At 39.4% G+C, this 15,338-nt stretch overlaps 1 protein-coding gene across 2 annotated transcripts in view; it reads left to right on the top strand.

Annotated features, from left to right (window-relative positions):
* Window positions 1-14,597, top strand: part of PLXNA2 (plexin A2) — a 451,621-nt gene extending 437,024 nt beyond the window's left edge. For both annotated transcript variants that reach the window (XM_044446913.1, XM_044446912.1), the window contains 3 exons: window positions 1,013-1,225; window positions 2,066-2,216; window positions 5,277-14,597. In XM_044446913.1, the coding sequence (XP_044302848.1) occupies window positions 1,013-1,225; window positions 2,066-2,216; window positions 5,277-5,372 (460 nt within the window). In that variant the 3' untranslated portion in view covers window positions 5,373-14,597. The remainder of the gene's footprint in view (window positions 1-1,012; window positions 1,226-2,065; window positions 2,217-5,276) is intronic.
* Window positions 14,598-15,338: the final 741 nt, after the last annotated feature.

Genomic DNA, 15,338 nt, shown 5'->3' with positions numbered 1-15,338 from the left:
GGAAGAGAGAGGAAAGAAGGAGAGGTACTCCTCCGCCCTGCCACCAGTACAGGAGATTAGTGGATCAGAGAGGGAAATGCTCTTTTCTGGCTTACATTGAAATCTGAGCCCAGGAAGTACTCAGGGGTTCTATTAATTGCCTCGTCTGTCAGGTGAACATAACAAGTCATTGAGTTTTTCTTGCTGGTTCAAGGAGCAGCTGACTTTGACAACATACCTCATTTTTTCCAGCCATGAGTAGAAGTAGCTGTTGAAGTGGCTAGGGGCAACAATGATTTACAATCTTCAAAAAACCGCCCTTAAATTATTAGTAGGCATGGTTCTCTTTCTTTGGGTGGTCACCTGGTTTTCTGAGTATATTCATTTGTTGGATAGGAAAACTTTTGCATTTTTGTTTGTTCCACAGCATTATGCTGCTGTTTATGAGCAAAAAAGACAAACAGTGGCCCCTAGTGACAATCCACCCAGTAAATGAAGATAGCATTTGTATTTAGGAAAACCTAAAAGAATAAACCAATCCTTATTCAGAAAGCATTAATGGGAGCACACGTCTAAAGATCCACGAGAAGGCTCTGTTAAGATACAAGAGATATCAGTTAAAATGTTGAACATAAAAATACACCCATGTGGAGAAAAATCACAGAGCAAGGTCCTCACCGAAAAATGATTGTTCTGAACTGTTGTAAGACATTTTCACTCTGGTGTATTCAGTACAAACAACTAAAAGTACCCAATAAATTCAGGTCAAAATATAACCCCCTATTTTGTTTACTCATGCTAACATATTTAACATGGCTGGAGTTTGGTACCATATATAGTCTGGCTTTGATTATTTTCTGGCTGCAGTGATAGCAGCCTTTATTGCCAAGCACAGATTATTATTTTTGGCTAGCAAAAGCCATTTTGTGAATAAAGCAAACAAAGGAAAAAAGTGGAAGTGGCAGGGTGAAATGTGCTACCCCCTCTTCTTTCTTGCACTTATAATGTGTGTTTCTCCCCCTCTTCTCCACAGTCTTCCCCTCCGATTCTGGGTGAATGTAATTAAAAACCCACAGTTTGTCTTTGACATCCACAAGGGAAGTATCACAGATGCCTGCCTCTCAGTCGTGGCCCAGACTTTTATGGATTCATGCTCCACCTCCGAGCACCGTCTGGGCAAGGACTCCCCCTCCAACAAGCTGCTCTATGCCAAGGATATACCCAGCTATAAGAACTGGGTGGAGAGGTCAGTGTGGGAATGGGTGTGCTTCAGCTATATTGTGAATACCTTTGTCAAAGCTCCCTCAAATTTGCAGTTACTGTGCCGCCTGCCATTTCACTATGACTTCAGTGAAGTTGGATTAAGATAGGCAATGTAGTGTTTTCTTCTTAATTTTGTATATACAAGTATGTCCATTAAGGATCCATTTGAACATCCTGAAAAAGCTGTTGTGTTAGCTCCAATGGCCGCTCCCATTTACTTTCTTGTGTGTGTTTATGTGTTTTAATGAAAGTTATTGAACTTCTGTAAAAATTACAACATTCAGTGACAAGCAATATCCCTAAACTGGGAGATAAGAGCTTGCATACTTACCATATGTCAACATTCACTTACTTTGCTTTACTTCCTAATCAAATATTCTTTTCTTGTAGTTTCAGGTAGGTCTAATATAGCTTCAGATTCTTTAGGACATCTTCAGTATTAGAACATCAAGGATTCTTCCCTAACTCCAAAAGTATTTTTTACAAATGGAGTTGCTTGCCTACTTTTTCTTTATTAAGTGCAACCTGGTCTGCAAAAACAAGCAGTTGCCAATAAGAATGTAAGGACCATGGAGAGGGTACATGGTGGTACATACAATACTAGAAAAAGTACAACTTACTTTATGTTCATTATGTAATCCGACAATCTGCCTGATGTTTAGTTTGTTCATCTTCTATGTGGCACACCTTGCCTACTGAACAATATGATCCATACCTGCCCTCTCCTTGCTTGTTTGGCTAGTAAACATTCTCACTATATATGTTTTTAGTTCTCTTTCTGGACCTCACAGTTTTCACACATGTCTGTCCATTTTCTTTGCAGGTATTATGCAGACATTGCAAAACTCCCAGCCATCAGTGACCAGGATATGAATGCCTACCTCGCAGAACAGTCACGTCTCCATGCTGTGGATTTCAACATGCTGAGTGCACTCAACGAAATCTATTCTTACGTCAGCAAATACAGTGAGGAGGTAAAGGATTCTTCCCTTACAGAGGGGCCCAAGGAACCATTTATCTCATAAAACCATTCTTTTTGTGTTTTGCCACCAAGATCTATGAGGCACGCTGTTGGAACACTTTGACTTTGTGCCAATATATTGTCACTTACTTCTGGCACTTGATTATAGCTCTCATGGATTTCAGGGCACACAATGGAAAATTTAGCTTAGAGGCGTTTTGTTCAAGTTAGCTGCTTGTCTTCAAGCTATGGTCAGTTTCCAGTGCTTCAAAGGGATGTACAAGAAATTAAAGAAAAATTAAACAGTTGCCAGAAAGTGCAGTGTGTGATAATAGTACAGCCACGGAGATTTCAGCCAAACAGCTAACATTGTCTGGCTTTTGCTTGAAACCTAGGGACATTGTATAATTCCTTCACATCATAATTTATAACTTTTAGTATGAAGGAACATACCTTCATACATAGCAGAATGCAAGCTATGTTTATTAACAAATGAATTATGATGAAACACATGGCCTTCTGAGATGCATATGCCACTACAGAATATTAACAGAGTTTTGGCTGTGAGATAGTATAGAAAAGAAAATAATATGAATGAAAGTAGGACAATCTTGTGTGTGTCTACTTAGTAGCCCCATTAAGTTCAATAGATAAGTGGGAATAGAGCTGAACCCAAATCAGTTACTCTCTCAGAGAGAAAATTGTTAATATTGTGTTTCCTGAATAATAAGGCAAGATAAAATGAAACAAAATACTTACTTCAAGAAACTCCTGTTTTAATATAATATAGTAACCTAAAAACATTTTCCTAAGTAATAAATGAGCTGCACAGACCATAAGCATTAAGAGTGTAAAATTCCACTAATAATTTGTTTGGAAGAAGTTGTAACAAGACTTAAAGAAAGAGTGTGGGCCTACATTTTTATTTCCAGGTTTCTTTTATTTCCCAAAGCATTTCAAAACCATAAAATGTATAGCCTTAAGTTACAAATTATTACTATTTTACTGCTGCTGGTTCTTGCCTGTCACAGCCTAACAGTTGAAAAGCCTAACTGGTCAAAGTTTGGCACCAGAAATATTAAAAAGTAGGCCCCAGGTTGAGCCTCCCAGAGGAGGATTCCATTACAGGGTGCTGCAGCAGGAAAGGGCATCAAGGGCTGGTTGCAGCCTGCTTCACTACAGAGGGCATCAATCAGAACCTGGAGATGACCCTGCAAGGGTGATCTCCATGGGCAGGCAGGCTTGTGAGACATGTACCTTGGTCCAAAGCTATGAAGGGCTTTCATGTTAAGCACCTTGTGCTCAGAAATGTACTGGTAAGCAGTGAAGATGTTTAAGAACTGGGAAGGTATTTTTCCACCAACTGCTCCTAGCCAAAAGCCTTACAGCTATCATTTGAACCAGCTGTAGTTACCAAATGGTCTTCAAAGACAGCCCCACATACAACACATTGCATTAGTACTTCGGCTATAGTGCATCTGCCCAGCAAGATTGCTGGCTTTCTTCTCTGAACAGAACACTCCATCATCTCTGAGTTTCAGAATCAGCTTACATAAGCTCTGCTGGCTCTGCAAAAATCGCCCATTTTGGAGACATTCTAGCCCCTGTTATGTATATTAACCTTAACATGTAAGCCAGGCATCTCACAATCATAAAAATGAATGCATAACATTAGGAGAGAATTACAGTACAACATTTAAAATAATCTTTTTACTGCTCGTAGCTGTACTTTGTCACAACCTTACCAGGCACCAAAAAGGTGAATAGGTTGACACCAGGTGAACACAAAAGTCCAAAAAGGGAACACCACAACTGAGAAACACTCCTTGATCATGGGCACTGGCACAATATGATTTATCCTGAAGTTTGTTTCTTTTAATATCTGAATGGTTTTTATGCCTAAACTTATATAAATGGGCTTATAAATCATTGTGATATCACTGATTAAAAATCTGTGCTGTAAAACATCTTTACCCTTTGAAAATATAAAGTTAGAAAAAGAAAAAAAAATGCAGGTCTTCTTTGAGTTGTATGATCCTTTTTATTAGCCTTTGTAAGTTTGCCTTATTTCTGATTATATTTTTATTTATCATAATCCAAAAAATGTTTCAAACAGAATCAAGTTAGTGATGACTCTTCCTTGTGATGTGCCTACATTGCAGTCTTCAGAGAAAGCAGAGGCTGTATGCTTTTATCCAGCTCCTGAAAAGCTTCTCTTCTCTCCAAGTGCTTTTAAAAACCATTGTGGTCTATGGAGCCATCCACCATCCTTGGCTCCCCAAAAACAAAGAGCATGGCACAACTGAAACTCAATCTAATGAACAAAGTGTTGCTGGCAGCATGGGCTCTTCTGATGGATGTATCACTTGAAACCAAGTTCCCACCATCTGTTCAGCCCTTTAATTTGCAGCACAAGAAAAGTCTATTTTGCAATTACAACCATTAAAGGCAAGGCTTTTGTCATTTAATTGCATGTATAAGTGTGTGGTACTGTGCAGCAGCCATTTGTCCATTAGGGATGAGAACCTCATTACTTTCCTGCTAAATGATACAGGAAATGTAGCATCCAGAATATGATTGTGTTCTTTGCCAGTAACGGGCACCAACATGATAACACATAAATGAGTATGGGATCATGACTGCTGTGGCACTCTGTGCCTTCTATTTGCCCCTTACATTTTTGGGGAAAATACAGCTAAGGACTAGGATTAGGCTAAGCATTTTATATGCCAGCGTCTACCTGACTCGTCCATATCTTCTACTCATCATGAGTCATCATTGGTCTTTGGAATTCTGGAAAAGTTTTAAGAAGTTTACTGTAAGTATTAACAAAACTAGACTGAACTGTCATTTTGTGGATTATTCCTGGATAATCCATGGAATAGAAGCAAAATGTTGTACTCTTATTCACTGCCAACTATTTCACCAAGATTTTTGAGGACCTTTCTTAATTTTTTACCATTCTTTCCCTCTCTGGTTCCCTTCATCCTGCTCTTCATTTAAACTGGCTCACTCTGTCAACTTCTTTTATTACTTGCACTTTCTAAAACCTCGGTATTGATTTTCGTTCCAGATCATCGGGGCTCTGGAGCAAGATGAGCAGGCGCGCCGGCAGCGCTTGGCATACAAAGTAGAACAACTTATTGGTGCCATGTCTATGGAAAGCTGAAGAAAGGAGCAGGAACTCCTACAAAAAAGAAAATGAAGTGGTTACTGCAAAGGATTCTGGAAATTAAACCGGCAAGGAGGCCACAGGGAACATACCTGGAGTACTGTGGCAACCTCCAAAATAAGCAGAAGATACTTAGTTCAGAATTCAGCAGATTCCAGTTGAAAGAAGAGGATAAAACCAAACCAATAACAAAAGTGCATCTCAAACCAGTTGGATTTGCCAAGAACTTCAGCTTTTCAAGTTGCAACCTAGAAAGATCCTAGGAAGCCTAGAATCCTCCATGACTGCTGCTTTGCATGAAAGTTGTTTGATGTATATTAGGAGATAACAAAAACACTATTTAAAGTTTTTCTTTTTTAAAAGAAAAAGGAAAGAGAGAAGAAATGAAATGTAACAAAATCCACAGTGACCACATCAAATATCCTGTTGAAAATATTCCACTGCACACACTGCCCCTCCCATCCCATGAGATCCTTGTTATCTGTGGCTCAGATTGATGGTTTGTGAGTCAAGTCTCATGCCTTTGGGAATGTTTGAAAAGCTCCGTTATTCCTCTTCCTGGGAACTTACAGAAAACCCCACGAGCACAAATTTGCACCAGACCTTTCAAACAGTGCAGTTGGGGGGAAAGCCCAGCAATCAGTGTCTACAAAAGGCACTTAGCTTAAATTTACAAGTGGAAAAGCCATCCAGTCATTCAACCCATCTGTCTTGAAATCCAACTTCAGCAATGTATTTACAGAGTATGGCTATTTTTTTAATACTCCTTATTTCCCATTGGAGGAGCACTATGATTTTATGGAAGTCCTTCATTCCTCTTCAACTTTGACACAAAACTCACCCTGTTGAAAAAAAGATATATTCTCCATTTCTCTGTATTTGACAACCGTGTTCCTAAGGAATGTCCTGTCCTTTTGAAACTAAGGAAGTTGTGAGTGGTTTAAACTGAAACTGGTGCATTGTGCGCTACTGCAGGTGCAATTTATGTAAAAACTATTTGGCTTTCTTAGTTACTTGGGATATGGGTTGGTTAGCTTTTGGGTTGTTGTGTTGTTACTGTTGTTGTTGTTGTTGTTTTTCCCTAGTCACTACGTGATTTCTTGCAGTAAAAAACAAACCTGTTTACAGCAAGCAATACTTGAACAGTGTAGACCTAGTGAGATGACATATTTATTGCTTTTCCTCTTTGGATTCACTGATGCTTATGCGGATAGGATAAATAGCATATGCATTTTTCTCACACCATATGCAAGGTCGTACAGAGGTCATACATAAGACCTCTGTGTCCACTGGGAGGATGAGGTGAGTGAGGCCTCTCTAGAGAAAAGGAAATGACACACTCTACATGCCTGTTTATGGCTGTTGTCTTTGTCTTTGCCCATGTGTTTTGTCTTGGGTTACGTTTCTTAGCTGACCCGAACAGCTCAATTCTTAGTGATCAGTGGGAGGCTGAAAATGTCTGTGAGTTGTTGTTCTTTTCATACACACATAAAGACCAAAGCTTTCTTGTCCTTTTCAGGAGCACCAAGTAGCAGGTGGGATGCTGTAAATATTTCTCTCTGTAATAAATATTGATATTTGTGCAGGCTGCAGTTAAAAGGGGTGACTGGGGGCAAGGTGATTAGGCCTAATGGAAGGCAGGATATCGACCACATGATTTCAAATCCTGTGGCTGGAATCCAAGTCAAATGGAAGGAAAACAGGATGGTTTTCTCAAATGAATTCTAGGATGGGCTAGTTGTAGCATGTACAACATGTATGGTGAAAATCTGTAAGATTGCAGCATAAGACTATCCATGGTAGTTGAAAGTTGCTCAGAATGGACAGCATTCCATATCAGGTATGGTTTGCCAGAGCACTGAATCCAGAAAACCTTAAAAAAAGTGTGGAACTGGAATTGCCAAGCAGTAACCACTTTGTACTTCCCTATAACTATTCAACAGAAGTTTCAAAAGTCAGGAGAACCAAAGCTTCTTTCCTGCCCTGCATCTGAACACCTATCTTTTTATCCTGCATCCAGGAATAAATCCAAGGCAGGTTTCATATTTAAAGAGAATGTCTGGAAGGGATGGTTACCACAGTACCCATCACACTTTGTACACATGGAAGAGGCCCCACATTGTTAACAGGAAGTGAAGTGGTATTTCCTCAGTGTCAATGCAATAAGCCTACACAGAGTACTCTACTTGTAGGCTTCCATGCAATCTGGAACCTTGCAATGATTGAGGTTCCAAACTGCAGCAGTGCCAGCATGCATGGAACTATGTGTGTAGAGACTTCTTCTCTTCAAATGCTCGTGCTTGTTATGCAGGTACACAACATCACAACAGGGGCTAACAGCACAACCTGTTAACTGTATGGAACTCCTTCATTATTGAGATTCATCTAGTACATCATGGGCTACTTCTTTGGTAGAATTGACAGTTCTTTTCACTAATGGCTTGCGCAGCTATGCCGTCCCCCACCTTTCAGCACACACTGCAGGAGAAGGGGGGGGTGCATGTACAAAAGGGTATGGGTGAGTTGAGCACTGAATTACCTCCTGTATGAGAATCTCCAATTTTTACTTTCAATTCATCTTGAATGCTGCCAGCAAAAGGATAAAAGAAAGGCGCAACTTGCTGCTTTAATTATAATTCATTAAGAGCTGTGCCAAGCCCACTTTGCCCCCCGATAATTCACTTTTATACATTTCCCTGGGCCCTATTAATAGCCTGAAAGAAATACTAATGACTGACCTTGTGTAAGAAGCCAAACCCTTTGACATTCACAGCAGCCAATTCTTCGCAGCCAGAAAGCTCTGATTTACATTGACTTGGCAGGAACAGTGACCAGGAGCCAAACACAGGAAGCATCACAAAGAAGAGCAGCCCAGTTGCAGGAGAGTTACCTTTGTACGCTTCTGCACTGTGGTAGGTTTGGTTGCAAAGGCCTCTTTTCCTGAAATTAATTGTTCTAAGTGGTAAATTTAACAGCCAGTTTTGGCTCAATGAATTTCTACTTTACCCCATTCAGCATTGTGCAGTTTACCATTTCAGGTCTCCTTCAGTGCACTTTTGGTAATTGTGTGCCTGTAGGTACAGTCTTCCAAGCCAAAGGCAGTTTCTGTATCCTTATTCAGCATAGGAGAAGCAGTTCACTTGCCCAAGGGCACCAACCAGGAGGGGTGGGCCACCACTATAGTTTCCGGTGTAGATTGTGTCAACAACACCGATCCTGCTGGCTCATTTGGACTAATGGCAAACAGCACAGGGTTTGTAAGAGTTCTTATGCAGCAAGCAGGTTCCAGGCAACACATGTCCCTGAACAATGACCATTGATTTCTGTATAAATATTTTCCTGGTAACCTTCACACATAGTTTTAAAACTAGGTGGGATCTATTTTATTCTATCTTTCACTTTTTGCACCAAGGCTGGTTCTGCCACTAGGCTGCATGAGGAGGCTCAAGAGATCCTGAACAGACCCAGGGTGGAGGGTGGAGGGAGAGGCAATGAAGCGCTAGAGCCGTGTTCCATATGACCTTCCCCATCCCCACCAAGCTACGCTTCAGTCCGCTGGGAGGAAGCTGTCCCATCACCAGTGTTTAGATGGTTTTGTTAGAAGATTCAGTTGCCAGGCTAGTTGGCTTCTGTATGTGGAATCTGGGGTGGGATTCCATCTTGCCCTTTGTCTCGGGCAGCAAAATGACTCGGGCCAGCCCTGTTCAGCACCCTGACTTTTCAGAACAGGGAATCTGCAGCTATGATTTTAAAAAATAGGAAAAGCAAAAGTCTACCAAACAGTCTAGTTGTAGCTGCATCACCTAATTCATGAATGATTCATTTAAGTTCTGTAAGCAAGTTTCAAGTGCTATTTTCTTTGGACAAGCAACACAGTTTGAGCATTCCAAAGCCCTTGTGATTGCCTTAGGTGACATTCTCCATCCATGCCAGTGCTGTCTTCCCCTGATATTTAAGTCTCAGCCTGCTCTGTTTCAGGTGTTTTCACATCAAAGCCAGAGACGTCATTTCTGGAATTTCTGTGTCTGGCACTGCTCTTTGAATAATTCCATTTAATCTTCCACTGATGAGTGCTATCCAGAGCCATCAAAGAGCCCTCTGCAAGGGGTAGGGATGTGCTAATCAAATGCTTCTTTCCTTTGAAGGGCTTTATTTTAACATTTCCATCTTGTTAGTACACTTGCCTGCCCTGGCTGCACTTTTTTACCCTTAGCACTAAAATTTTGCAGTCACTTCATTCACCAGAACAAAAGGGCACTTACTATGCAGCTTCTTTCCCATAAGCATTTAGAAAATGGTAGAAGGAGGTAAACAGGTAAACTATTACAGTTGTATTAAGGACAGCCTCTAGCTTAGCTAAGCTAAGCTAACAATAGGCATGATAGAAGCTAATATTGGAAATGAAAATGTTTCCCTCTTGGTAGTGGAAAATATCTTCAAAATAGCTAAAAGTTTTCCACTTCATTCATAACAGTGGGCAACTTAGCTTTACCCAGAAAATCAAATGTGGGCTAGCATGAGATGCTCTTTATTGTTTGCCAGTCAGAAATCCAATGTAACATCCAGCATTTGTTTTTCAGTTTCATACAAGATGCTTTATTTACTTATTTACTCTGTGCCACAATAGCTGGAACCCTGGGCTGTTTACAAAGGTCACATTATCATTATATCCACCCTATAAGCTGTTGCAAAGGGGCCAAAGATTTGATTGGATTAGGTCCATTGCACACACAGGCCCATGCATTTGCAGTTGAAACTTACCTTTTAGGCAAGGCTTCTGCAAAAGGCCTTATCCAATCACAAGAGCTCCTCCAATTCCACCTGCATTCTGCTTCCTTTCTCCTTGTGAATAGATGTGGCCAGTCTATAATGACTCTAGTTAGAAATAAGCAACCTCTAATGATGCCTGCAATGTGTAATTAATTCAATAATAGAAAGGACATGATGGCAGGCCTTAGTTACATTTGGTCACTGATTTAGATCTTAAAACAACGTTTGGAGCCTAAAGGGCCTGTTCAAATGATTACACATAGTTTGGTGTTGTCCTTTGAATGTTGTTCAGTCAACATCTGTATTTAAAACTAGCTACAATTACTGCATGTTGTTCAATATTGATTGTTTATAACAGGTTAGAAAAACCCTGAAGAACAATATTTGGCTGAAACAGGTATAGTCTAGATCTAAAGTTATTTTTCCCATGTGAAAACTTAACAAGCATAGAACTTAAGTCACATATCTTACTCTGTGTGTTCCTTTGAATTGTTCTATCCACACCATTGCCAAAAAGGGGGGATCAAGAACCTTCTCAGTAGGGGTTCTTTTTGGGAAAGCTCTAATTTCAGTTTCTATAGGAATTAAAACTATTCCTATTAGTAGCACCAGGTGCTGTGATTTCCCCAACAGCCCTGCTTTTAGGCTCCAGAGTTATTTAAATTCATGTGTCCAGGGGATTTGTTTACCAGATGAAATAAGGTGAAATAACCTGACCAAAATGAGCTTTGGGGGAAGGGAGGGAGACTGAACCCTGCAGAAGGAGGAGGCAGCAGCCGCAGCTAGAAGCAGATAAATAACCAACATGAAAGAAGCATTTAAACTCCAATAGAACAAGAGTTTATCAGATTTCAGTATTTCATTTGTATTATATGCCACAAGCTAGTAATAGTAGAGAGAGATGTTATACTGTATATCATAGAGTCATAGAATAGTAGAGTTGGAAGGGGCCATGAAGTGTTGCAGGGCACTACATTACACCATCCCACTCAGATATTTACCTGCTAGTTAGAGCTAGGTGAACAGTCTGATCTTCTAAACAATGGAAATGTCTTCAGAGACAACTTTATGCCCCAGTCATCATCCTTGTTCTACCAACTTCCTCCCATCAGTCCCAGATCTACTCAATGAACTCAGCAATGGGAGGGAGGTGAAACATCCTCAAGCAATGTCAATTTATGATGCTAGATGGATTTTCCAAACCTCTGAAGAGCACAGTAGATCCCCTCCAAACTACCATGTTCTATGACAGCATAAAGCAAAATTAGAACATACCTTTTGTTGACAGTGGTGTGTATTAAGGGATTAATATTCCACTTTAGAACATAACTCAGTCTTTGAGTTCTTTTAGAAACTTGTAAGGCTGAGTTCACTTTCAATACAAGCTACCCTGAAAAGAAACCAGTCACTGTCTAATTTATCACCAAGCTCATGATTGGAAAGTCTTTGGCTTACTGTAGTTTGTTTCTACTTTGATCCTCCCACATGCTCCCAGCAGCTATGCCAACATTCTTTGTGGTACAAAATTTTTAAGAGTAAAAATTTGCTCAACCCATTCCCTCTGTGTTTTGCAGATTGTTGGGCATCTTCTTCTCTTGTTTCTGCTTTCTAGAATTGTAGGAAAATTTAGTTGGACCATAAATTTAGGGGCCATAAATAGGCAAGCCATAGACTAATTCATGAAAATATGGTTTTGGGTGGGATTTGTACGTTTTCATCCTTTTGTTCACTTTTGAGATTTGTGCACATTCACATTAACTAATGAAATATGTGTGTACATCTCCCCCAAACAGAGAGAAAAGGTTCAAAAGTACAAAATTCCACCCAAATCCATATTGTGGTCTGTTTTTTTCCCTCCACTTAAATTTCCATAAAATTTTAGAAAGTTTGAGGGAATTTGTACAAATTTCATAGGTGATTTTGTTTGACTTGCACAATTCTTATGTTCATGCAGAGTAAGCAGCGATTGCAGATGGGAATTAGGCACAGAACTATTTCCATTTGGACATGCATTTAGGAAGATTGTGAGGCAGGAAATGGAACAGTTGGACTTTCTACTAAGCACCTCTAGCTTTTCGACACAAGCCAGGCATAAGCATCGTGTCATGCAGTCTGAAAATGAGTCACTGGAAACAACCCAACAACATGCCATGGGTTCTGAGAGTGGCTGTGTGTGGTTAGCAAACCACACCGAAGCCACTGTGCTGTGTTTGGATGTCATAACAAACCACTCTGAAATGAACAAGCCGGCCAGCACACTGTTGGTGGTTGTGTCATGCAAATGAGGTCAGTATCCATAAACCAATTCTAAATGTCGGTTGTTGCAGTTTTAGCAAAATAGAAAATGTTTCAAAACTGAACACACTCCTTAAATTTATTTCCTTTAAAAAGATTTCACAGGAAAGAAAAGTTTCTGTAAATGTATATATTAACTATTTGGTTGTGTTTTGAAGTGTAGTTCTTGATGAGCTATCCTGTAGGTTTCATTCCCTCTCCTGCTCCAAATGCACACCCTAGTCTATCAGTATCAGACGGTACAAAGAAGCAAGAGTGCATCACCCTTTCTCTTTTTTTTTGCACTTTGCATATAACATGTGAATAGGGACCTTTTTCCCAGTTCCTCCACAGTGAATCTTTTTGTATCTGAGACTTACAGTAGGTACCTCACCATAGAAGAGAATCCAAAGTGCCCTTCACACATCACATCGGAAGCACAAAAGTGCAACTTTCTATCCATACACTTCCTTTCCAGACACTCTTAGAACCATAACACTGGAGTGTTATTTCCAGACAAATTAATCATGCAAATATGCTCCAGAGCACCATATACTAATCAATGTTAAGTTGTTCAGATAAGTCACCATCTGAAAGAAACTTTCACAAGGAAATGGTGCAGGAAAACCTCCCCCTGATCAATGCAAAGCTTCCTTGCAGGCATTTATCCTGCCTCAAATGTAGACAGAAAGTAAGTGCAACTTGGGGCTGTTCTGTACAACCCATTTTAGCAGTAAAAACACCATCTAGAAAAAGTTGATGAACAAGTACCAACTCACCTTGTGGTCATTTGAGAATGACATTGTTCCTCAGCCTATTGTATGAAATGAATCAGGTCAGTTAATTGAAATGAGATACACTTTGCTTTGAATGTTGTTAGTGTTTGGGTGTCTGTGTTTGTCTCTTGTTTTTGCCCAAAATCTCCCTTTATGTTGTCTGTATTTTGCCTTCTTCGTGCATTTCCCCACTTCCCATGAAATATGGTGATGGGCTAAGACTGGAAAATACAGTTATCCAAATAAACAAGCAGAAGTCTGGACACATAAATCTTTCCATTTTTTTGTTTTGTTTTGCTTTATCTGGTTTACAAGACAGGTGGCTCTGAGATATCAGCAACATTTTACAGTCAGCTTTTAAAGCAACTTTTAAAAAGCTTGTTGACCAACCATTGAAGCATTTTTTGTGGGTGAAGCTACAAAATGCAGGAGAGCAGCAAGGAAAGAGAGCAATACCAAGGCAACATTCTAAAGTATAAAGCAGCTCTTCAGTAACTGTTCATTTTTATTCTCTGATTTTAGTTACATTTCAAAAAAGTGGAAAAAGTTGGCATTTCAAAATTTGCTGTCACCATCCTGCTTAGATGATGTCTTAAAAATGTTGAAACAAAATTTCAAAATGTTTACAAGAACTAAACTGCACACTTTCGGAAATGGTGCTTTTGTTTTGAAAACTTCACAACACTTTCTAGATTTATTTTGAACATGATGTGGGTCATATCCATAAGCTTTCTTTGTGCCTAAACATGTCATGAGGCTTATTCACAAGCAAGCTAGTGTTTTGAGAGCACTGGGGATTGAATCGAATGAGCAACTTCCACCATGCCTTGTGAAATGGACAGAGGCCCTGAAGAAATTACTTCCATTGGATTTTTTTCCCTAGTGCTGTACTACAGTAATATTTATGTTCATGCTGTGTTTCTTTCTGCAAGTGCACCAATATAAAAATAATAATAGACAGGACTCAAATCTATAATTCATAATAAAAATCCAGTTTAGTACTGTGAGGAAGATTTGAAGGGGTGTGAGACAAAGCTTTTATCTAATTAATCCCAGTCCTGGAACTGAATTGCCACAGTAGGCCAGCAAGAACGCCATTAACCCACTCCAGACTACCCTAACCATTTTCTCAACTTCTTTCTCCTTTATACTTGACACACTGGAGTTCTGTATTAATTTCTTTTTGAAAAATGGTTGTCTGGTTTTTGTTGTTTTTACAAGTGTTGTGGGGGGAATGTAAGAAAGCTGAAATATTTAAAAATGTTCCAAGGGAAAAAAGTTTTTTTGTTATTCTAATATATTATTGTGTACCTATTGTAAATATGAAACACTCCTATTTTGCAATCCAAGGACTCACTTTGTACTGTTGTTATATATAAATAAAGTTTACTGGATAAAAATACCTATTTCCTTTAAGTGAGCTTGGCTCTTGATAGGCTGAATTTACTACTACACACACCTGACAAACCAGTGAAAGGATAGTTGCTTGCTGTGTGGTACTAGTAGTAAAACAGTAGTAGGATATACAAAATATAATATTTGATCACCACTTTACTCCTGCAAAGTGCTAAGTCTTAGTGCTCCAAGGCTGAAGAAGGTTAAACAGTGCCATCTAGCTTCAGGTACTGAAAAAGCTGACTAATTCATAATTAACAAAGAAATATTTTTCAAGAAATGGCTGCTTTTGTTTTTCTTTCTTTTTTTACCCTGCCACTAATGTTTCAGATTGGTAAAGAACTATGGTTCAGGTTGTAGAAGGATACTGGATCCAGCTGACATTTTTAACCAGGGTAATAAAGAGGAGAGATTTTATTTCATAGGGTATGAATATGGAGGCATTCAGTTTGGCTATGAAAAGTGTCATTCTACTTCCAGAATGTCCTCCAAATTCAACTTTTTATATCAGGAGTCTATGGTTTAATTTCACAATAATTCTCCACAGTTCAGCTGTAGGTAATGTGTATATTCCTAGATACATATTAGATGTAAATTTGTGGGTTTATACTCTGAGGAAGTTGGCCCTGTCAGAAATGCATCCACAGCATCCTGGAACAATCCTTAGGGCATAGTATTGTTCCCTAAATGAGTGGGTTTTTTTCTTCCCTAAAGCATCCTGGAGCTCTCAAAATTACAGTGACTGAAG

Source organism: Varanus komodoensis, unplaced genomic scaffold (genome assembly GCF_004798865.1).
Source record: "Varanus komodoensis strain SLA01 unplaced genomic scaffold, ASM479886v1 scaffold1, whole genome shotgun sequence".
Classification (NCBI taxonomy): domain Eukaryota; kingdom Metazoa; phylum Chordata; class Lepidosauria; order Squamata; family Varanidae; genus Varanus; species Varanus komodoensis.
The sequence above is the reverse complement of the archived record's forward strand: the minus strand, read 5'-3'. Positions and strand labels throughout refer to the sequence as shown.